General features: G+C 46.3%; 2 protein-coding genes across 2 annotated transcripts; both read left to right on the top strand.

Moving 5' to 3' along the window:
- Positions 1-198: 198 nt before the first annotated feature.
- Positions 199-6156, top strand: LOC112449240 (autophagy-related protein 13-like). The gene is given in 4 exon segments (XM_059892797.1): positions 199-295; positions 1473-1594; positions 4681-5149; positions 5152-6156. Coding segments are annotated over 4 exon segments (1074 nt in total). The 3' UTR covers positions 5538-6156.
- Positions 6157-9058: 2902 nt separating this feature from the next.
- LOC404103 (spleen trypsin inhibitor) lies at positions 9059-13201 on the top strand. Its single transcript, NM_205786.2, has 3 exons — positions 9059-9209; positions 11998-12189; positions 12639-13201. Exons 1-3 carry the CDS (start codon positions 9110-9112, stop codon positions 12647-12649), a joined length of 303 nt encoding a protein of 100 aa, NP_991355.2. The 5' UTR covers positions 9059-9109; the 3' UTR covers positions 12650-13201.
- The last annotated feature ends 9899 nt before the right edge of the window (positions 13202-23100 follow it).

The following is a 23100-nucleotide window of genomic DNA, read 5'->3' as shown; positions in this document are numbered from 1 at the left end:
AGCATCAGAACTAGACAATATCCTGTCATAGCCCATTTAATAAACTACCTGATTCTGCCAGGAATTCTGAAAATGCAGAGAACTGGTAAAGGTTTCTGAGTGCACTGTTCCTAACACAGTAGTCCCCTGTCCCCAAATCTCACCTCAGACCCAAATGATAAAGAAGAGTGAGTCTGGGTTTTTTCCCTGACACCAGACATGGGGGGTCTCTACCAACAGCGACTGATTCCCCCACACCAGCTTGGGGAATTCCCTTCTGACACTAAATCCACAGAGGTGACCCAGATGCCACAGGGTGAGGACTCCCTCCCTGCAGGTGGCCCACACTTCAGGTATTGATCACAAGTTCCAGGGTCTCTCATAAGGGTGACCAACTCACTATAAATTCATAGAGTCCATGACCCACCTTCCATGTTCAGCAATTTATTAGAACCATTCACAGAACTCAAGAAAGCCTTTTACCCCGGGACAGCCAAATGGAGAAGAATAGGACAAATGGGGAACCAAGGGTGCTGAGGTTCCAAGGTCTCTCAGGACTCTCCCCACCTCACAATCCCTTTGTGTGTTCAGCTCCCCTGAAGGTCTCAGAATCCAATGTTTTGGGATTTTTAACTGAGGGTTGGAGCTAGGCAAGTTAATTGAATCATTGGCCATTGGTGATTGAACTCAATTTCAGTACCCTCACCTCTGCCCATAGGCAATGGAGGTTGGTAGTTCTAACCCTCTAATCATTTGATGGTGTCTACTGGGATCCAGTCCCATCCAGACATTGTCTAGGATCCCATCCTTGACTCATATCATGACTTACAGAAAAACAGCAAATCCCAAGAGTTTCAGGCGGCTGAAGCACTAACCAGGATCCAAATAAATAAAGGTGGATCTTGTTATTATACGACACTGAGGTTTAGGAAAAAGATAGTGACCAGGAAAAGAGAGTCTCAGAAGTGGGGTCTCTGATCTGGCTTGGTGAGGTGGGGTACTTTTGTTTAAAAGCTGAACATGTAATAACATGTCCATTTGTTAGTGTCCCAGAAAAAATTCAGAGAGGGTTGGCTGCACTCATGTCAGCCCTGCTCCTCAGCCCCTTCCATGGACTCCCCTCATCACTCCCACCCCCAGCCTAGAGAGGAAAGGTGAGCATGGACTTACCCTGGGCCTGGTTTCTGGTTTCACCCCCTGGGTTGTCCCCAAGGACTAGAAGCGCTGCAAAGAGACAGAGCTGGCTCAACTTCGTGGCCTCGCAGGAAGACATCTGAGGGAAGCTGGGGGTTGATGGAGCTTCTCTAACCTGAGCTGAGGAGTGGATACAGGTGACAAGAAGGCGAGTGGGGAAGCGGAGGAGCTGAGGTCAGGCTCGTACAATGTGTAATCTCCCCACATGGCCAGAACCCCTGCTGCTGCCTCTTGGGGCCAAATGCCCCAGTATCAGCATTTCTGAAACTCGACCTCACCTGTGGGTCTTGTGAAAACAGATTGTGACTCCACAGGTGCAAATTTTGCTCACTTTGTCACTGACAGAGCATCCCAGCACCTAGAGCAGTGCATGGCGTGCGATGGATCGTCAGTGAACAGAGAAGAGCAGACCAACGGGCAGGTAAGCGCACAGCTGTGTGTGAACTCAGGTCCTCCTTTGCAGCCTCCTGCAGGACCCTTCACACCTGGGCATCAATGCCCTTCACCCCCACACCTCAACCCCACCTACTTTAGAAGGTGTGACACAGGTAAGGTTTCTGCAACCATTGTGGCAGCATCTCTACTGGACAGACACCAGCTCTTTAGCTGGCAGTGGTCCAGGCAGATGGTGAGTCGTGGGGAAGAGCGTGTCTATCTTGGGCACAGGCTCTGCTTTTCTGGGGAGAGGAGAATAAGAGGAGCAGGACATGTCTCCGCAGTATGACCACCCCCTGCCCCTCACTTTGTTTCACCAGCAGGAGAGCTTGCCTGCCTGAGTGTACCATGGGGGACTTTGGAAGATTGCCTGCAACTTCCCCCCAACTCTGGTCTCCCCACCAGTGGCTTTGGGATCAGAGGATTTCATTTTGAGTCCCAGCTCTGCCTTTGCATAACTTTGTGACCTGGGGCCAGAAATTTCTTTTGTCTTCACGTGTTATACGCGATCCTTCGGCTCATATCACAGGGTTGCCTTGAGAGCAATGGAAGCCAGAGACATATATTCCTTCTCTGTAAAGTCAAAGTCTTTTGTAATAATAATAATAATGAGTGCCAGGCTGGGCTCCCTGCTATTGTACAGCAGAAACCAACCATAAAATCTAAGGCAATGATTAAATAAATTAAAAAAATATAAAGTTACTATGAAAAAAAAAAAAAACATGGTAAGACTCCATTTAAAAAAATGAGTAATTGTGACAGTTAACACTTGACTCCTTTGATCAGAGGGTCAGATAAAGGTAAGGGTGGGAAAAGGGCTGGACCTGGGTGAGATCACTCACTGAAGCAAGAGGGCTTTTGGTTACCTCTGAGGAAGAAAGAGATCTATTTGAAAGAGAGACTCTGACTCCACTCTGACACTGGGGGAACTTTCTGACCATAAACTTCCAGAAGATGACACTACAACAATCAATGCTATTTTTTCCTTTCTTTATGACAGTCGACAGAGAATTTAAAGAGCAGTCAGGAGCAGAGGAAACTAAAACTCTGTGTGCTTCTAGACACTTTGCTTTAGTCCCTGGTGTTCAAGGAACTTTAGCAGCGTAATCAACATGGTTCTCAAAAATCACCACAATATTGTAAAGTAATTAGACTCCAATTAAAATAAATAAATTATTTTTTTAAAGTACCCAAACCTGGGGATTGCTTAAAACAGACACCAGCATCCTCGTTCACAAAGAAAGAATCTGTGATTCAGAGAGGTGAAGTGACTGGCCCAAGATCACAGAGCAACATAGTGAGTTATGAAGCCAATCTTTTCTCCTTAATACCAAATCATTTTTTATTAACAGTTATAAATTAATAATTAGGAGAAGACAATGGCACCCCAATCCAGCACTCTTGCCTGGCAAATCCCATGGACGGAGGAGCCTGGTAGGCTGCAGTCCATGGGGTCGTGAACAGTTGGAGACGACTGAGCGACTTCACTTTCACTTTTCACTTTCATGCATTGGAGAAGGAAACGGCAACCCGCTCCAGTGTTCTTGTCTGGAGAATCCCAGGGACGGGGGAGCCTGGTGGGCTGCCGTCTATGGGGTTGCACAGAGTCGGACATGACAGAAGTGACTTAGCAGCAGCAGCAGCATAAATTAATAATTATTCACAATAACTAAGCAACAGATTTTAACAGTATTACTCTTATCAGATCTGACATTCATTAAAAGGTTACTCTTGTCAAAACCTATACAAAGCATTTAACAGAGATAATATCTTTTCAATCCTCACCACAATTTTATGAGATTGATAGAGATAGAGAAAAACAACCTCTGAGTTTTAAGACCTGACCGGGCACCCCAGTGGGCCTTATGCTCTCCTGTTGAACATAAACATTTCACAAAACTTCAACATAAGATAAGGTCTTTCTGTGTCCATGATGCATGCTAAGCTGCTTCAGTCATGTCCAATTCTTTGTGACCCCAGACTCCTCTGTCCATGGGGATTCTCCAGGCAAGAATACTGGAGTGAGGGGCCATGCCCTCTTCCAGGGAATCTTCCCGAGCCAGGGATGGAACCTACATCTCTTATGTCTCCTGCATTGGCAGATGGGTTCTTTACCACAAGTGCCAGATGGATTAAGACCAAAATAAGCCACTCAGTAATCAAGTTTGAGCACAGACAAAAGTAGCTAAATTACACAAAGCACCAGTATGACTGAGCACCTTCCTATCTTGAATGACAGCTACTTCCTATCTTAAATGACAGCTACTTAGACCCAGTGAGCTCTAACCTCTATCTAGTCTTCCTTTCTGAGAGTTAAGATATCCAGTCAGAGAATAGTCCCACTTCTCACCAACATCCAGAGCAAAGCCAGCTTCCTGAAACCCTCCCCAAAATAACCTAACACAAGCCCACATCTTGTCAGTTCTTCCTAAAATCCTCCTAAAGAGAAGTCATGTGGTTTCCCAGGGGGTGTAACGAGTATGATTCGTTCAACTAGCACAGGAGCATTTTGGGTGATCTGTGGTTGGAGACACTGACAGGTATAAGCATTCTCCTCATTTATTACGTAAAGAGAGTGAAACTCAGAGACATTGAGAAGTCTCTCCAAGACTTCAAAGTAGTGAGGACAGAACCAGCTCTCTAAAGGTCTCTTGTTTCTTTTTAAAAAACAAAACAAAACTGCTGTTTGAAGTCTCTAGGCCTCAATTGTCTCATCTGTAATGGGAATTTAGGTTTTGTTGTATAAATGTTGCTCAAGCTCACATCATCCCCAAGGCAGTAACATGAAAACACTATTAAACTGGCCCCATTTGGGCAAGCTGGGATGTCCTTTAAATGGGTACCCAGAGTGAGTGAAGTCCCTCAGTCGTGTCCGACTCTTTGCGACCCCATGGACTGTAGCCTACCACGCTCCTCCGTTCATGGGATTTTCCAAGCAAGAATACTGGCGTGGATTGCCATTTCCTTCTCCAGGAAATCTTCCCGACCCGGGGATTGAACCCAGGTCTCGTGCATTGTAGGCAGATGCTTTACCGTCTGAGCCACCAAGGGAAGTATATGACTGCAGTATAGGAGGTAATATTTCCATCTCGGCAGGGGGACCCCAACATCTCGTGGCATGGGCACCCTGGATCTGTGGCTGTGCCGGACACTCCTCTGCTGGATGGCACCGCCACACCATCCAGCAGTGAGGACCCTAAAACTGTATCAAACAGCAGCGAAGGACGGGCCTCCCCCCACGATGTCTTGGAGACGATCTTTGTCTGGAAAGTGGAGGCTTTTGTCAACAAGCCCATCAACCAGGTGACCCTGACCAGTTTGGACATACCCTTTGCCATGTTTGCTCCCAAGAACCTGGAGGTGGAGGATGCGGATCCCATGGAGAATCCGCCAGATTCCCCAGAGACTACATCTCTCCAGGGCGGCCTGCACTCTGATGGCTCCAGCGAGGGCAGCAGCGGCCATACCCAGGACGACTTCGTCATGATCGACTTTAAACCAGCTTTTTCTAAAGACGATATCCTTCCGATGGACTTGGGGACCTTTATCGTGAATTTCAGAACCCGCCTCAGCTGAGCAGCCTCTCCCTCAACATCGGGGCCCAGTCCATGGCCGAGGACCTGGTACGGAAGCCCCTTGGCCGCCATCTCGCCCTCTGGCCTCCTGTCCTCCTTCCGTGGCCATTCCTGCTCCGCAGGCCTGGAGAGTTCTTCCCGCTGCTCCCCCACGCCCACACCTCCCATCTTGCGGTCAGTCACAGGACAAGACGGTTGAACCATTACCTTCCTGCGATCGCACTCGAGATTTGCATTGCGCTCCGCGGTCACTATCTTGAATTTGCTTGCGCTTATTTCCTCCTTATCTCTGCACTCTCATCCCAGCAGTTCTCACGCTCTCCTGTTGTTTGCCTGATGTCCTCTACTTGCTGATGCCACTCAGCCAGGCTGCCTAAGTAGCTCTTGCCATCAGCTGTCCAGCTTGCCAGGCGGGTGCCAGGGACACAGGGCGGAGGCAGCAGGAGGACTGAGTGGTGGTGTTCTTGCCCTTTGCTCACTCATCCCCGTGCTCCCAAGTTCAGCCAGGTGTCCTGATACTCACTGTAAATGGTACCCAGTGGAGTCTTAAAAAGTTGTCCCATAATCCCTGGCAACCAGGGGGCCTTATAATCCCCTAGAAGAGTGATGCATCCTGGGAAATACTTCCCTGAGCCATGGACCCATGCTCACCATCTACTCCTACCCCTTCCTCTCTGTCATCTTCATTCATTCGTTCATATTCCCACAGTATCTGATTTCCTTGTGTGTACTAAGTAAGTCAGTCATGTCTGACTCTTTTTGTGACCCCATGTACTGTAGCCTGCCAGGCTCCTCTGTCCATGGGATTCTCCAGGCAAGAACATTGGAGTGGGTTGCCTCACTCTTGCTCAAATGGGGGAAGCAATTCAGAGGGTGAATTGGGACCTCTGATCCTACTGACAAGCCTTCCCTTTTTCCACTAACCTCTCTCCTCCTACTCAGTAATGGGGCATCCTGAGGGCCCCATGGGACATCCTGTCAGCCTCTGCATAAATTGTCAGAAGTGGGGAAGAGGGATTCCCCAGACTTTGAGGACTAATATTCTGAAGCTGATAGAGGGGACTCAGCAATATTGCACAAAAATCTAAAAGATAATTTTTTTTTTTTTGCCACACCACATGGCATGTGGGATCTTAGTTCCCCAACCAAGGGCTGAAACTATGACCCCTGCAATGGAAGCGTGGAGTCCTAACCCCTGGACCACCGGGGAAGTCCCCCTAAAAGACCGTTGTGGGAAAGAGGGAAATTACCTTGATTGCCATCTCCAAGTCTGTTAGGGCTGTTTTAGGACAAAAACAGTAGAATGGGTCAGTTGGTTTCCTGAAATTAGAGTCAGGACAGAAAGGACAAGGTTGGGTCAGAGGGAAGGGAGGGGTTTTTACTGGTTGAATGCGACAAAGGATTGTTCTCATGATGAATGCTGTCACCTGGCACCTGCTGCCCACGTGATAGTGAACTCCCTATAAGAGGAGGTATCAAAACTGAGGCTGCCTGAGAGTTACCTCCAATGAAATGCTAGCTTTTAATTATTCAGAAGCCTTCCTCAGATCTTCTTCCAGCACCAAGTCCCTCATTATACCAACATCTCCACACCTACATTACTCAACTCTGATGGATCTGTTTCTCAGGGAGGCTAAAGGCAGGTGCTAAAGGCAAGCTAAAGGCAGCCTCACTCCTCTCAGGAGTTGGAATTGGAGGGGGGAGCAGGAAGTTCAAGCTGTGGGGCCAGGGCTCTTATGTAAAGAAGGAGGTTCCCCCACACCCTGTGATGTTTCTGCCATGTAATTTCTCCAAGGATGCCTGAGGCCTTGGGAAGACAGATACCTCATTAGGGGCAGCTTCTGGGTCAAGAGGCCTCCAGCCTGGACCAGATGGAGGATAGCCAGAAGAGAGGAGGACACTGGGAGAGATAGCCAGAGGCAGACAGATAGATGACAGATAAGCAAGGAAGAAAGAAGGTTTTCTGTTGTTAGGGTGGGAGGTAGGCTTTCTATTGCTCCCTGGTCTCAGATGGACAGACTGAGGCAGGAAGAGGGGCAGAGTCAGAAGGCTTTCTAAACTAGAGTCCTCGTTGTACCATCTGTTGTTCATGTGTCCTGAGCAAGTGACTTCACCTCCTGAGGCTCGGCTTTCTCCTTGACAAAATAGGATGAGAATCTCAGATGTTGTAGGATTGACATGAGGCTAAATGAAATCATGCATGTGGAATGTCTCAGGAGAGAGTAGACCCTCCACTCACAGTGGCTTGTTTAGTGAGTTACTGGCTATTGATGCCCTTCTGTCCTGGGGCAGCTCAGTATTGACAGCTCCTGCCCTTCTCCAGGGAAAGGGTGTCTGTGAAGGACGGCAGCCCCCCGTGTCCTCTCAGCTCATCACCCAGCTCTGTGCCTGCTTGACATTTGGCTGGACTTGCTCCTGGGGCTTCTGGACGCTGAGCCCAGCTCCCTTCTCCTTGACCCTGGAGCGAAGCACAGAGTGTGTGTGTGTGTGTTTGTGTGAGTGAGTGTGTGTGTGTTAGTGTGAAGATGCTTGTCTGTGTCTGGGTAGGTCACTGTGTAATGGTGGCTTGGTGCACCATAGCTCTAACTGGGAATGACTAGATGAGAATGAGTGAAGACATTGTGGGTCTCACCCCTCCCATGTGGCCTGAATTTTACATCTTACAAAGCAACAGAGTGCATGGGGCACAGACTTGAAGTCAGATTCCTGGGATCAAATGTCTCTACCTGTCTCTACCATGTATGATTTTAAGCAAATTTCTTAACTGCTTGTTGCCTTCAATTTCTTCATCTGCAACATGAAGCAATAGTAACAGCTCTTCACCCCCTGTTTTAAGACTACTGTGAGGATTAGGTAAGTTAATATGCAGCAAAGGCTTAAGGATAATGCCTGTATCTAGAAGGAGCTAGGTGTTAACTGTCACAATTACTTATTATTATTATTATTATACACAGGGCTTTGACTTCTCAGGGAAAAGGAATATATATGTCTGTTGCCTCCATTGCTTCCACATCAACCCTGTGATGTGGTCAGCGCTGATCTCACCTCACACGTAAAGACACGGGGCTCTGGGGGATTTACATCCTCAAGTACAAAGTTAGAAAAGCAGAGCCGGGACTCAAACTGAGGTGCTCTGGTCCCAAAACCCCTGGGGAGAGAGCAGGAGGAAGAGGGTGGTTAAGGGGATCTTCCAAGGTCCCCTGAGGTCCACTCTGGCAGACAGCCCTCCTGTGTGTGAAGCCAGGTGAGGGCCAGCAGGTGGCCAGGCTGTGGAGACATGTTCAGCTCCCTTCTTCCCCTTTGCCCCCTCCCCTTACTCCCTTTCCTTCCCACAACAGGCTTTGTGCCACAGATACAGAAGCTCTTCCTCTAGCTCAGCCTCTGCCTGGAAGAGTGCCAGGTAAGCAGTATACATCCAGGCAGCTGAGATGCTGCCTCAATAGTCTCAGAAAGGTGTCTCTGTAGTCTGAGTCAAGTGATGGTGGGGGCACCGATGCCCAGAGGTGATGAATCTGCAGGAGACTGAAAAGGAGGATTTCAACTAACATACTGCTGTTCACTTATCCATCTTTTGATTTGCTCTCATCCACTCACAGACCATCCATCACAGGCCATGCCTTGCCCTAGGTGCTGGGATGCTTCCTGAGTGACCATATTGGACAAGATTCCACCTGTGGAATGACAATCTGTCTTTCCACCAGACCCACAGGCAGAGTCAAGTCTGAGAAATGCTGTTACTGGGCATTTGGCCCTAGCAGGCGGAAACAGGAAGTCTGGTTCTGTAAGGAGATTACAGACTGTTCGAGCCTGACCCCAGATCTTCCCTGTCCTCACTCCCCTCCTTATCTCCTGCTCCCACCCTTCACCTGGGGTATGAAAAGCACAGTCAACCCCCAGCTTTCCCCAGGAGCCCTCCTTGCAAGGCCATGAAGTTGAGCCGGCTCTGCCTCTCCATAGCCCTTCTGGTCCTCCTGGGCACCCTGGCGGCCAGCACTCCAGGGTGTGACACCAGCAACCAGGCCAAAGGTAAATCTTGGCTCACCTCTCCTCTAAAAGTTGGGGTGGGGAGGAAGGGAGTCCATAGAAGGCACAGGAGAGTAGGGGTGGGGTGAGTGTTGTCAACCCTCTCTGGATTTCTTCTTATAAATTGGGCAGTTCTCATTCTAGGGACATTTTTTGACTCTCAATAGATATCATTGCGTGTTAAGTTTTGGGGGAAAAAAGCATTCCACCTGATTCTACCAGATCAGGGACCTCATCTCTGAGACTCTCTATTCCTGGTCACTGCCTTGCCCGTGCACCTCACATAGCATCATACAAAATCCATATTTGATCCTCGTCTCGATTCATGCCCCAGGCCTCCTGAAACGCTAGGAATTCACTGTATTTTTGTAAGTCATGAGATGAGTGAAGGATGGGACCTTAGATAGTGTCTGGACGGGACTGGATTCTAGAACATGCTAGAACGTTCTAGAACGTCAGGTGATTAAAGGGTTAGAACTATCAACCCTGTCCCTCTGGGGAGAGGAGAAGTACTGTGTTCAGTCAACAATGGCCAATGATTCTACCAAATTACCTACCTCCAATCCTTAATCAAAACTCATACACACTGTGTTCAGAGAGCTTCAGGGGAGGTGCAAACATCAAGGGATTGTGAAGGGGGAAAGTCTTAAGAGGGTCTGGAGGATCAGCACCCCCAAATCCCCATTTGACCGATATTTCTTCTCCATTTGTCTGTCCCTGGAGTTTTATGCTTTATAACAACTGAGGACAGTAAGTAAAGGGTTTTTTAGAGTTCCATGAATGACTCTAATAAGTTATTGAACGTGGGAGGTGGGTCGTGGAACCTCTGAATTTAGAGCTAGTTGATCACACGTGTAAGTGACCACAGAAATTGTTATCAACACTTGAAGTGTGGGTGAAACCTTTTCAATGACTGTACACTTGGCATGAGGATGAAATGGGAGATTTATTCCCTTGATAAATATTCATCAAATACTTATGCTTTTTGTCCCTAAAAAGCGTATTTCTTGATATAGGAAAACAGCTGTAAACAAAAGATAGTAAAATATTATGCCTTCTAAGAAGGATACAGACAATAAAGACGGGGGCAAATCCTGTGCCAGGTCATGATGAGTGTTGTGAGAAAGGAGAGTTATGGGGATTCAGGAGGCTGTAGAGGATCAGGGAAACCCATGTGATGAGGAGACATTAAGCAGAAGCTGCCAAAAAGGAGCCTGGTGTTTGAGCAGCAGCCAAGACCAGGGTGTGTGAAGCTGAGTGGGTGAGGGGAGGGGAGTGGAAGGGGATGAAGCAGAGAGGCCATGGGGGCAGGTCATGAGGAACCTTCTAGGACTTTATAAGGATAAGAATTTGACTCTGAGAGAGCTGGGAAACCACTGAGGGACTGGTCGTTGGAACAACGAGATAGGACTGGAGTTTTAACAGGGTCCTTGCGACTGCAGTGTGGAGCATGGCCTCTAGGGGGCGAAAAGCAGGGACAGGGGGCCCCTGGGCAGGCAGCTGCAGGGGTCCAGTGAGCCATGATGGAGAATATACCTGTGTTGTTCCCTGGGTTGATTCCAGTTCTCTTGAATAACCTGAATGACTTGCTATATTAAGATATCTGGGGAGGCTTCATCACAAATCATGATTCATTAAATCTTTAGTCATTTGTGATTGATTCAACCTCCAATCCCTCTCCCCTTCCTGAGATGTGGATACAATGAAAGAAGGGAAAGTAGGAATGAAAATTCCCACACCCAGCTCCGGCAGTTGTTTCACCTGACAACTTATCCCCATTCTTGGCTTTGGTTGAGGCTTTACAAAACTCATCTCCCTCACATGATAAAAGACTCCCCTTTGCTCTCATCTCTTAGGAAATTCCAATGTTTTAGGAGCTCTGTGGCAGGAATGGGATGCAGACCAAGTTAATATTTCTTTTATAAGTCACAGTATCAATATTTCCTCAATATTCTATTATTCCAGTCTCCATGAGGTAACCAAAGTAAACACCGGTGTGTTTTCTACCATGCCTTTCTCCATTTATGGCATGATTTCCTTACACTTTTGTAATAGTGACGGGTCACGCAGGCCTATCAACCATTGGCTGGCATCCAGGTGGGCACCTTCATCAAGGGATAACTGTAAATGAGCAACCCTTGGTGGTCCAGTTTAGCCATTGCCACTGTCGTAGCCACAGTGGGCTCTTCGCCCTCCCGTTCTTTTGTATAAAAGGAACAGGAATTTATACTGTGGGAAGATGGTTTTCTTGAGACAGTAGCATGCTATCATCTCCGTGGGCCCAATTTCCAATTAAAAATGTTATTCCTAGTTCCAGCAACTCTTCTCCGGATTATTGGCTGGCCCTGAGGTGAGCAGAATGAGACTGGGCTCAGTGATGCTTTCTTTTTTAACGGTGGAAGTTTCAACCACACACATATGTAGAAAACATAGTATTATAAAAGCCGTGGATCCATTGTCCAGCTCCAGTAATTTCTATACATGGAGAGTATTTTTATATGTGTCCCTCTTTTGTGTTACTTTTGAAACTCATCAGTAGCATCATGCTAATTAATGCATAAACATTCATCAATGGCATGTAATTATTTATAATATTGCCCTGTCATTGTCACACCTAACAACATTAATAATAATGTCCTGGAAAGCAGGGTGTCAAAAGGCCTTTTCACGTTTCACACTTCTGCCCGCCCCCCATCACTCTCTATCACAAACTGGTGGTTTTAGTTGTTCATCTTGTAGACTGAGCTGTGATGACCTTCCCTCTTTAACCGAGATCCTCCCATCCCTGCAGCCCAGCGGCCTGACTTCTGCCTAGAGCCTCCATATACGGGTCCCTGCAAGGCCAAAATGATCAGATACTTCTACAACGCCAAGGCTGGGTTCTGCGAGACCTTTGTATATGGTGGCTGCAAAGCTAAGAGCAACAATTTCAGGAGCGCAGAGGACTGCATGAGGACCTGTGGTGGTGCTATTGGGCCCCGGGGTAAGACAGGGGGCAGGGTAGAGGGAGAGGGGAAGGGCGAGGGAAAGAGGTGGCGCTCAGAAGGCCACACACCTTTCCAAAAAAGTGATTTTTTTCCTCGCTGTTTCCCAAGAGAAGTGGCAGCAGTATCTGTGGATTGAGCGTGTCCTCCATGGACCAGCTTGGCGAAAGGCCACCCCCTAGAAGCCCTGTCATCATAATCTGAGCCTACTCACATGCTCCCATTTTTCAGATGGGAACACTGAGTCAGTCACTCTGCAGAGCAAGTCTGGAGTGCTCCTCAGTGCCCCACCTCAGCCTGGAAAACTCCCTTGTTTATTGTTGGTTATCCTGGTCCTGGGAGGACTGTGGTTGCACATTTCTGGGATGGTCTAGGACCTGTCAGGGTGGACAGTGTCCAGGTCTGGGCCTTCAGAGATGTCATTCAGCAAGTTCCTTTCTTTTTACAGAGAACCTGTGAACTGTGCTCCCCTGAGATGCTGAAGTATGAGGAGGACCCACCCAAGGCTGGCCTCTATCTGCTTCTGAAAAATTTCAGCCTCCTTTTATTTCTTCTCAACCCTCCCCTCCTCAGCAGAAATCTGTCTCTTTCCTTCCTCCACAGGTCCACTTACTTTAGCCCTATCTCATCCAGTTTGCTCTAAGCACCATGAAAGCAAATCTTCCCTTTGTCCCTCACACTTCCCACAATTTCTGGCACAAAGGAGAAGGTCCAGAAATATTGGAGGAAGGAAGGAATGAAGTTCCCCATGACTGGAGCATCTGTAGAGTCTGAGATTTAAATCTGGATTCTTGTCCTAATCTTCCTCCTCACGGCATCCTTACCTTCATCCTCCACCCCACCATCACTGCTCTCCCTCTACTGGCGAAAGTAGAATTTCCATCATCGAGTTTTCAGCTCAGTGGTGAGAGAGGTCTTTTCATGACGAAGCCTCCTCCTCACATTGATTTGAAGGTCTGTGGCTTCAAAGAGTCTGGCCTTATCTTTAAATAAATTCATATTTTAATTAAACTAACTGGAGTGGATTGTGTTGTTTGCAGCTAAGAACTAACCCATAGGAAACGGTGGTCTTTCTCATTTTATGCAGATGGGTGGGCAGCTCCCCATCACCTCTCCTCAGACTCAGCCCTACCAAGTAGAAGGAGCCAACCCCTTACACTGACATCTACCTCTTATGGCCGTGCCAGTGTACATGAAAAACTGGATGAGAGACACCTCAACAAGAAAACTTTTGTCCTTCACTTCTTGGGCCAGGTCAAACTTTGGGGCGTGTTATTTCCCTGAATTCTCAGAAGGAGAAAAGAAGGAGCATGAGGCTCAGTTGTCAAGTTGTCCTTAGAACCCCCTTCCCTGTCACTGTTTTGGGATAGGGGACTTCCAAGTCTAGCTAAAGAGGACCAAGCTCACATTTAGTGAGCACCGGCCATTTGCCAGGCTCCGTGCTTGTCATTTCCCCAGATTATCACTCCTTCTCCTTCCTTTCCCCTTTGGTAACTGTAAGTTTGTTATCTATGTCTGTGAATCCAGGCTTATTTTCATACCACATTTCTTAAGCCAGTCATCTGTTGATGGGCACTTGCATTGTGCACGTCTTGGCTATTTGTAAATGAGGCTTTTATGCACCTTGAGGTGCATGTATCTATTCAAATTAAAGTTTCTTTTTTCCACATATATACCCAGCATAATATAATAGTTGATGATGTAGTTCTATTTTTAGCTTTTTAAGGAAATTCCATACTGTTTTCATGGAAGCTGCACCAATATACATTCACACCAACAGTGTACAAGGCACTGTCCTTTGTGGAGTGGAGACTCTCTCTTCTGTATCTTGTATTTCCAGAATTCCCAATGATAGCCATTTGACTGATGTGATGCTTTATCTCATTGTCAGTTTTTAAATTTATCTACTTTTTAATTTAAGGATAATTGCTTTACAGAATTTTGTTGTTTTCTGTGAAACATCAGCATGAATCAGCCATAGTTTTACATATGTCCCCTCCCTCTGTGCTATGTTGTGCTTAGTCACTGATTTTTGTCTGACTCTTTGCAACCCCATGGACTGCAGCCCGCCAGGCTCCTCTGTCCATGGGGATTCTCCAGGCAAGAATAATGCAGTGGGTTGCCATTTCTTTATCCAGGGGATCTTCCAACCCACAGATTGAATTCAGGTTTCCCACACTGCAAGTGGATTCTTTACCATCTGAGCCAAGAGGAAAGCCCAAGAATACTGGAGTGGGTAGCCTGTCCCTTATCCAAGGGATCTTCCCAACCCAGGAATCAAACTGGGGTCTCTTGCATTGCAGGTGGATTCTTTACCAGCTGAACTACCAGGGAAGCCCTTCCATTCTTCTAATAATTAGCAATGTTGATATCTTTTCATGTGCCTGTTGGCCATCTGTATGTCTTCTTTAGAAAAATGTATCCTTAGGTCTTCTGCCAATTTTTAAATTGGATTTTTTTGTTTTCTCAATGTTGAGTTGCAAGAGCTGTTTGTACACTTTTGATATTGACCTCTTATTGGTCACGTATTTTGCAAATAGTTTCTCCCATTCGGTAGGTTGTCTTTTCGTCTTGTTAGTGATCTCTTCCTCGCTGCCAAAGCTTTTAAGTTTGATTAGATAAGGTTTCCCTGATAGCTGAGTTGGTAAAGAGTCCACCTGCAGTGCAGAAAACCCTGGTTCGATTCCTGGCTTGGGAAGATCCCCTGGAGAAGGGAAAGGCTACCCACTCCAGTATTCTGGCCTGGAGAATTCTATGGACTGTATAGTCCATGGGGTCACAAAGAGTCAGACACAGCTGAGCAATTTTCACTTCACACTAGATCCCATTGGTTTATCTTTGCCTTCATTTCTTTTGGCACTGGAGACTGATCCGTGAAAATATTGGCCTGATTATGTCCAAGAATGTTTGGCCTGTGTTCTCTTCTAGGAGTTTTATGGTATCCTCTCTTATATTAAGGTCTTTATTTCATTTTGAGTTTATGTTTGTATATGATATGAAGAAGTGTTCAAATTTCATTGACTTATATTTAGTTGTTCAGCTTTCCCAAAACCTTTTGCTGAAAAGACTGTCTTTTCTCCATTGTATATGCCTTTCTCCTCTGTCATAGATTAAGTGACTCTAGGTGCAGGAGTTTATTTCTGGGCTCTCTATTCTGATCTATTCCATTGATCTCTATGTCTGGTTCTGTGTTAATAAAATACTTTTATTGCTTTAGCTTTGTACTATAGTCTGAAGTCTGGGAGAGTCGTGACTCAAGCTTTGTATTTTCCCCCCAGGATTACTTTGACACTTCTGGGTCTTTTGTGGTTCTGTACAAATTTTATGATTATTTGTTTTAGATCCGCGAAAAATAACTTGAGTGTGTTTATATGATTTGTCACTATAATCCTCATTTTCCAGTTGTTTTTGTAGTTATTCGCTGTTCATTTCTTCATTTTGTTTTTCTTTTTGTGGTTTGTTGATTTTCTTTTAGGATGCTTAAGTTCCTTTGTTTTTAGTTTTTGTGACTCTATTCTGTTTTTGATTTGTGGTAACCATGGAGCTCAAGAATGTTGACCCGTAGCTATACCTCCTTGCTTTACACTGAAAGTCACTCCAGTTCAAACACATTCTAAAACATCTACTTTTTACACTCCTGTCTCTCACATTTTGTGATTTTGATGTTCTACTTTACATTTTCATGCTGATCCTTTTACTGTTTATCCTGTCAGGATTGCTTTTACAATTTTTAATTGTTTTTTAATATCTGTACTGGTTCATTTAAATGATCTTCCATTCTTCTATATATTTGTTTTTCTTATTGTGATTTTTCCCTTTCCCTTAGATTCTTCCAGTCTCAGTTTTCAACCACTCCCTATGGAGAGCTCATTTTCTCTTGAGTGTCAGGTGCCAGATAGCAGCATTCATCAACAGAACACTGGTTTACTCCACTGAACCAAAATAACTCCCTCTCACTTTCCGTTCTGGCCACAGCTCCCAAAAAACCCATTGACCAATTCTGCTGCCTTTGTCCTAACACAGTCCCACAGACACTTGGAGATGGGACTCAAGGGACTTATGTATCCCACCGAGTGTCTTTTGATTCTTGGAAAATATTTGCTAAATTCCCACCACCAATTTCAGATTCTCAAACCTGAAAATTCAGGGAACCCCATACTGACAGCTCACAGCATTTTATTCTGAGGCTGTTAGAGTTATTGGCACCCCCCACACACAAGGGAATCCCTCAGTGGGTTGGAGGATAGAATTTAGTGTAAGAAGAGGAAGATGGTCAGTAGGATCAGAGCTTCCAAGTCACCCTCCCAACTTGTTTTCCCCTGTTGGGCAAGAGCTGTGGCAATCATATAATGTGGAAATTTAAATAACTGAATAATAATGATTGAGAGGAGAGGGTAGGAGGTAAGTGGTGGGCAACAATCCAAGATTATCAAAGTATTTCCCAGGATGCACTGCAGTTCATTATTAGACTGTCCCAGTTGCAAGGCATCATGGGAATGACTTGTTCATAATCTGGTGGCTCCTGAGGCAAAGGGATGTCCCAACTTCCCAAGCAGAGCAACTTTAACACTGTCTTCATGCTTTCAGTTCTGAGAAGCAGTAAGGTGGAAGAACCTTTGGGCAACAGAGCCTAACTGCCTTACTGTATATGAGGACATTGAAGCATAGAAAACTCAAAAAATAGAGGTAGTGTAATAAACCAAAACACAGATAGATCTGGTTCTGTTGTCCAATACCTTGTAGTCCCAGGCAAATGCCTCAACATCTCTGAATTTTGCAATGCTTAACTATAAAATAAGGGAAAGACTTATACTTGTCAATGTTTCCAACCACACACCACTAGAAGCGGTCCTCTTCCAAACTGAACACGTTGGGTTTATTACTCACTTCAGCAAGGAACTATGAATAATATGACATCTCATTAAGAGGATGTTTGAAGGACTTACAGGATGTGGGCTTCAGTTAGGTTACTTAGGGGAGAGTTTCAGGAAACTGGCTTTGCTCCAGATAGATGCTGTCAGGAAGTGGGGCAGTTCTATGATCTGATGTCTTAATCTTACTCTGAAATGAGATTTCACTGGAGAACTGAGGAGTGACAACCCACAGATGTTACTGTGAGATTGCTCACAGAGGGTGAAGAAAAGTTAGAGTGAAGGACAACACTCAGCTTTCTGGGGGAAGGTAGGGGAAGCAAGTCTTTAGCGGGAAGGACAGTGAATTCAGCTGAGCCAATGTTGAGTCCATGGTGCTTGTAGAACACTTAGGCAAAGACGTTGAGGGAGGGAGCAGGAGACATGCTCAGTCGTGTCCCCCAGGGACCCAATGGACTGTAGCCTGCCAGGCTTCTCTGTCCATGGAATTTTCCAGGCAAGAATACTGGAGTGGGGCTGCCATTTTCTTCTCCAGTGGCTCTTCCCAACCCAGGATTGATCCTGAGTCTCCTGTATCTCCCGCATTACAGGCGAATTCTTTACTACTGAGTCCCCTGGGAAGCCCATAAGTAGACATTAACTTCGTTCATGCACTTGTTCATGAAATGTTTACTAGGGATAACATATGTGTTGATTGAAACTTTTACTCAGACTCAAGGGCTTCAAGCTCTGGCTCTTCCAATTTACTAGCTGTGTGGCCTCTTCGATTTGCTAGTGATTTACATTTGTCAGCATAGATAGACCCTGAACTGTGTCCACATGGAGATAGTTATCCTTCCTTTGACACTAGAGGAACCTGAGTCTCAGAGGAGATGGGGACTCCTGGTAACTTCAAAAGAGCAGAGTGAGTTCCCTGTCCTGATGTGCTGGTCAAGTCACTGAGTCAATAAGAATCCCTCAGTAACTCTGAGAGAGGTAAAATTAATAATATAAAATATCTATTACCACTTACTGACAAGCTACTATGTGCCAAGCAAGCCCTGCATGTATATCTCCATCTCTTAACATCACAATAATCTCAATAGGTTCTTCTGTCTTAAAGTCCTACAAGTTGGGACTTCCTTGATGGTCCAGTAATTAAGACACCATGCTTCCAAAGCAGGGGTCCCAGGTTTAATTCCTGGCCTGGGACTGAAGCCCCACATGTCACATGGTTGGGCCAAACAAGAAATTTTTCATTTTTAAAATAATTTTATTGATTTATTTTTGGCAGTGCTAGGTCTTCCTTGCTGCACGGCCTTTTCTCTAGTTGCAGAGAGTGCGGGCTATTACCCAATTGCAGTGCTTTGACTTCTCATTGCGATAGCTTCTCTTGTTGCAGAGCACAGGCTCTGGGGTGCACTGGCTTCAGTAGTTGGGGCACATGGACTCAGTAGTTGCGACTCCTGGACTTAGTTGCTCCACAGTATGTGGGATCCTCCTGGATCAGGGATGAAACCATGTCTCCTGCATTGGCAGGTGGATTCTTTACCACTGAACCTCTAAGGAAGTCCCCCTAAAATAATTTTTTTATTATTTTTTGAAATAAAGTCATACAAATAGAAGCTCAGAGGTTTCATCTCTTCCCCCAAGTTCACATAATGGATACGGGCAAGGGCTAGAATTCAGATGCAAAACTTTGTGACCCCATGAACTGTAGCAGAGGACTAGGTTCTTCTGTCCATGGAATTCTTCAGGCAAGAACACTGGAGTGAGTAACCGTTCCTTTCTCTAGGGGATCTTCCTGACTCAGGGATCGAACCTGAGTCTCCTGCATTGCAGGCAGATTCTTTACCATCTGAGCCACCAGGGAAGCCTCTCTGTCTCCCATGATTTTCCTTAAAAGAGGTTTATAAGCTGTGCCTTCAAAAGTCCCCAGAGACTCACCAGAGCGGACTCATAATTCTTCAAATAGGGAAGCTCTGCTTTTCATCAGGGTTTTGTTTTCGCACTGAGACTAACTGGAATGAAATTTTGGCAAAGACTTCTGTTCACATTTTTGGCAAGAGGTCGTTAACTGTGAGTTGGAGGAGGATGAGGGCAGAGAAAAAGCCATTGGACTTAAAAATGAGAAACTTGGTGATGACCGTGGTAAAGGCATCAGCTCTCACTGGTAGGAAGAGAGAAGAAAGCTCGGGAAGAGTGTAGGCTATAGTGGGCGCCCACTCTTCCTTCCTGACTGTGCCCTTCAGTGAGATCCTTTTGGAATCTTGTGTTGGCGCCCATAGCACCTACTCATTTAGTTTAGCTCAGACTGAAGGAGCACTGAAACATCCCAGCTTGGAAAGGATGGTAAGCAAAGAAGAACTAATGTCTTCCCCAGTCACCTCTCAATAACCTCCATTTTTAGGTGTTTTGTCTTTCTTTGATCAAGATCAAGTTCCAGGGAGTGCATCTGGTTAGTTACTCTTGGTCGGAGGATACGGCAGGCACTTCTATTGACAGGCGCCTCAATTCCACCTGTCCTGGCTGGAGGAAGAGTCACTCCTTAAGCAAAATCAGGCTGCTGTTATCCAGAAAAAGGGACAGATCGATGCTAGATGACAAAACAAGTTAGCCCATATACTCAGAGAAGTTTCCATGGAGAGAAGCTAGTTTGAATGGGTTCAACAGATCAGCAGGAGAAAACTCCACTGTGTGGTTAAAGGCACACTGTTTGCTCCTGGGAATTTCTCAGATCTTCCATGTTCAATTGTTTCTAGTCACCTTAGATGGACATGTCTACAGCTGACTCATGGCACCTCCAATTACAGAATTTCCATTTTTCCTTTCTATTTTCTTGCTTCCTTTTCTTGATAAATGTGACTTTACATTCATGAAGTAAAGATTCAAAATCTTTGTTGCATCATCTATGTTAATATCAGATAGATGTGCCCGGGAGTTGTTTGTGTTTGTGTATTAGTAACACTGAAGTAACTGGGGACATGTGACCAACAGTTTTTGGCAAATGTCTTCCTTCTAACTTTCAGCTGTTTTTCCTCCAGCAAGTCACTTTCCCTTAGCCGAAATTCAGTTTCCTCATCTGTAAAACAAGGAGTAATGAAACTTAACTCATAGATTGTAAACTAAGAACAAGCTACCCTTTCCTGAATGCTTACTGTGAGCGCAGACTACAGGTCACAATTTGAAATACCCTCCAGGTCAAGGGAGTAATGTGGATGAAAGCATCGGGAGTGGGGGTGGTACAGGGGAACCATAAGGAATGGTGGGGATTATGGAAACTGGAGAGAACGGTCCCCTCCTGAGAAGAGACCGCTCCTCTTAGCTTAGTTCATGGTTTTCAAAGTGTGGTCCCTTGAGCAGCACCCTCAGTGCCTGGGAAACCATGTTGATGCAGCTACTCAGGCCCCACTCTGTGCTCCTGAATCAACATTCTGGGGATGAAGATCTCAAATCTGTGTTTGATAATGGCTAAGAGATTCTGACGCTCACTCAAGTGTGAGACCCACTGCCCGTGCAGGACTGTGTTGCAGTATTGTTCATCTTGTGCAACAATGCTAGAAATTTCCTTTTTATGAAATCCTCCACCTTTAAATGCTGGCAAATGATTCAAAATTATAAAATTGACTGGGTGGGCTAACAGTATTCCAACCAGATTTGCAACTTCCAGTTTATCCTTTTCCTTTTAATCCTTATAATAATCCTAAAACTCCAGTACTCATGCCACCACTTCATGGAGACAGACCACATACATGCCAAGTGAGGCCCTGTTATGTCTCGTGGCCAGAAAGTGGTCTCTAATGACTTAGATATGAATGTCCCTCTCAGAGGGCTCAGCATCACAAAAATTTAAATCTCTTCTGCCTGCCGCAAGTACATTCCATCCATTTCAGGATGTAGCCTTAGATAGCATGGTATCCGTGCTTCTCATTTTTCAGAGTGAAAAACTAAGGAATAGGAGCAGAGATACGATCTGAGTCCCACAGTGCTCAGATAACATGCCTTTATCCAGAATACACACTATGTGATGTTGCTGCCCTGTAATTTCTCTGAAGATGCCGACAGGGGCCGGGAAGGCTTGTAATCAGAGATCTCAGTCATTGATGAGCAGGGAGGGGGGAAACACAGGCCCAACAGGGGCCTTCTGTATATGGGAACCTCTAACCTGGACCAGAGTGAAGAGGACCAGGAGAGAAGGACATTGGGAGAGAAAGATGGACAGACGAGAGGGGGACAGGGAAGAAAAGACAAGCCTCTGCTGTTAGGAGGAGTCTCTGCTGCTCCCTGGTCTCAGGTGGACAGACTGAGGCAGGAAGAGGGGCAGAGCAGAGGGCTCTTGAACTAGAATCCCATTTGTTCAGTTTGCTGTTGTGGAGTCTGAACAAGTCACTTTACTTCTTTGAGCCTGTACTTTCTTCTTGACACAATGGGATGAGAACCCAGATGTTGCAGGATGGACATGAGGCTAAATAAAGTGTCACATGTGGAATGTCTCAAGAGAGAGCAGACCCTCCACTCACAGTGGCTTGTTCGTGAGTCACAGGCTCCCAATGCCCTTCTGTCCTGGGGCAGCTCGGTACTGAGAGCTCCTGCCCTTCTCCAGGGAAAGGGTGTCTGTGCAGGAAGGCAGACCCCGCGTCCTCTCAGCTCATCACCCAGCTCTGCGCCTGCTTGACGTTTGGCTGGACTTGCTCCTCGGGCTTCTGGGCACTGAGCCCAGCTCCCTCCTCCTTGAGCCTGGAGTGGAGCACTGGGTGTGTGTAAGTGTGTGTGTGTGTGTATGAATGGAAAATGCTTGTCTTCGTGTGGATGAGTTGGCACAGGGGTCTTGTGCTACATGACTGTAACTGGAGGTGAATACACAGGTGTGAGTGAGGGATTGTGGGTGTGTAACCCCCTCACGTGCGCACCGTGGTTTACAGCCAACAGTGCAGCAGGGCGCATGCGCACAGACTCCGAAGCGAAATTCCTGGGTTAAATCCTCTGTCTCCACTCTATGACTTTAGAAAAAATACTTTATTTGTTTCTACCTCAGTTTCCTCCTCTGTAACACAAGGAAATATCGACAGTTCCTCACCCACTCTTCTAGGATTTTTGAGGATTCAGTGAGTTAAGATACGTGCTTAGGATAATGCATAATACACACACACAAAAGCTGTTTTATCTGCTATATTACTCATGATTGCAGTATTCTTGCCTGCAGCATCCCATGGACAGAGGAGCCTGGCGGGCTACAGTCCGTGGGGTCGCAAGAGTCAGACACGACTTAGCAACTAAACCACCACCATTATTACTACCTCAAAAGACTTCGACTTCTTGGGAGAAGTTGCCTCCACTGCTTCCACGGCAACCCCATGATCATGAGGGCTGGGGGCACATCATGAGGACTCTTGTAGGTATTTAATAATCAGAACTTGACTCTGAGAGAGCTGGGAAGTCACTGAGGGATTGGTCATGGGAGCAAATGGGATAGGACTCAGGTGGTAGCTGGATTCTGCGGCTGCAGTGTGGGGAGTGGCCTCTAGGGGGCGAAGGGCAGAGACGGGGGCCTGGTGACAAGTTGCTGCAGGGGTCCAGGTGAGCCTGGTTGTTGCCTGGGTGGACCCCAGGTCTCTTGAATAACATGAATGTCTTGTTCTGCTGGGGTTCCTATGGTGGCTTCATTACTGAGTCGTGATGCATTAAATCATTGGCCATTGGCAGTTGTTCAACCAACAGCTCCACTTTCCTCCCTGAGTTTGAGGGGGAGGGAAGGTGGATGGACGGCCATGGGGGAGGATAGGAATGAAAGTTCCAACCCTCCTGTCAGACAGTGGTTTCCCTTGGCAACCAGAGCCAATCATTCTGGGGTTAGTAAGGTCCTTCCAAAACCCCCTACATCACACACCAGGAGGAGAAAGGAAGGGACATGATGTTCAACTGTCCACTTTTCTGGAGAGTCCCCTCCCCTGGGGTCACGTCCGGGGAGGTGGCTTCTTTTGTTAAAGAAAGGCCACCAGCCTTTGAGTGAACGCTGGCCATGTGCCAGGTTCTGTGTTAGCATTTTGCCTGCATGATTTT

Source organism: Bos taurus, chromosome 13, assembly GCF_002263795.3.
Source record: "Bos taurus isolate L1 Dominette 01449 registration number 42190680 breed Hereford chromosome 13, ARS-UCD2.0, whole genome shotgun sequence".
Lineage (NCBI taxonomy): Eukaryota > Metazoa > Chordata > Mammalia > Artiodactyla > Bovidae > Bos > Bos taurus.
The sequence above is the reverse complement of the archived record's forward strand: the minus strand, read 5'-3'. Positions and strand labels throughout refer to the sequence as shown.

Bases quoted from the DNA above. Each gene is read 5' to 3' on its own strand.
- LOC404103 (NM_205786.2), top strand. From the start codon at position 9,110: ATGAAGTTGAGCCGGCTCTGCCTCTCCATAGCCCTTCTGGTCCTCCTG. The intron at 9,210-11,997 runs GTAAATCTTGGC...CCATCCCTGCAG, and splicing joins CACCAGCAACCAGGCCAAAG to CCCAGCGGCCTGACTTCTGC.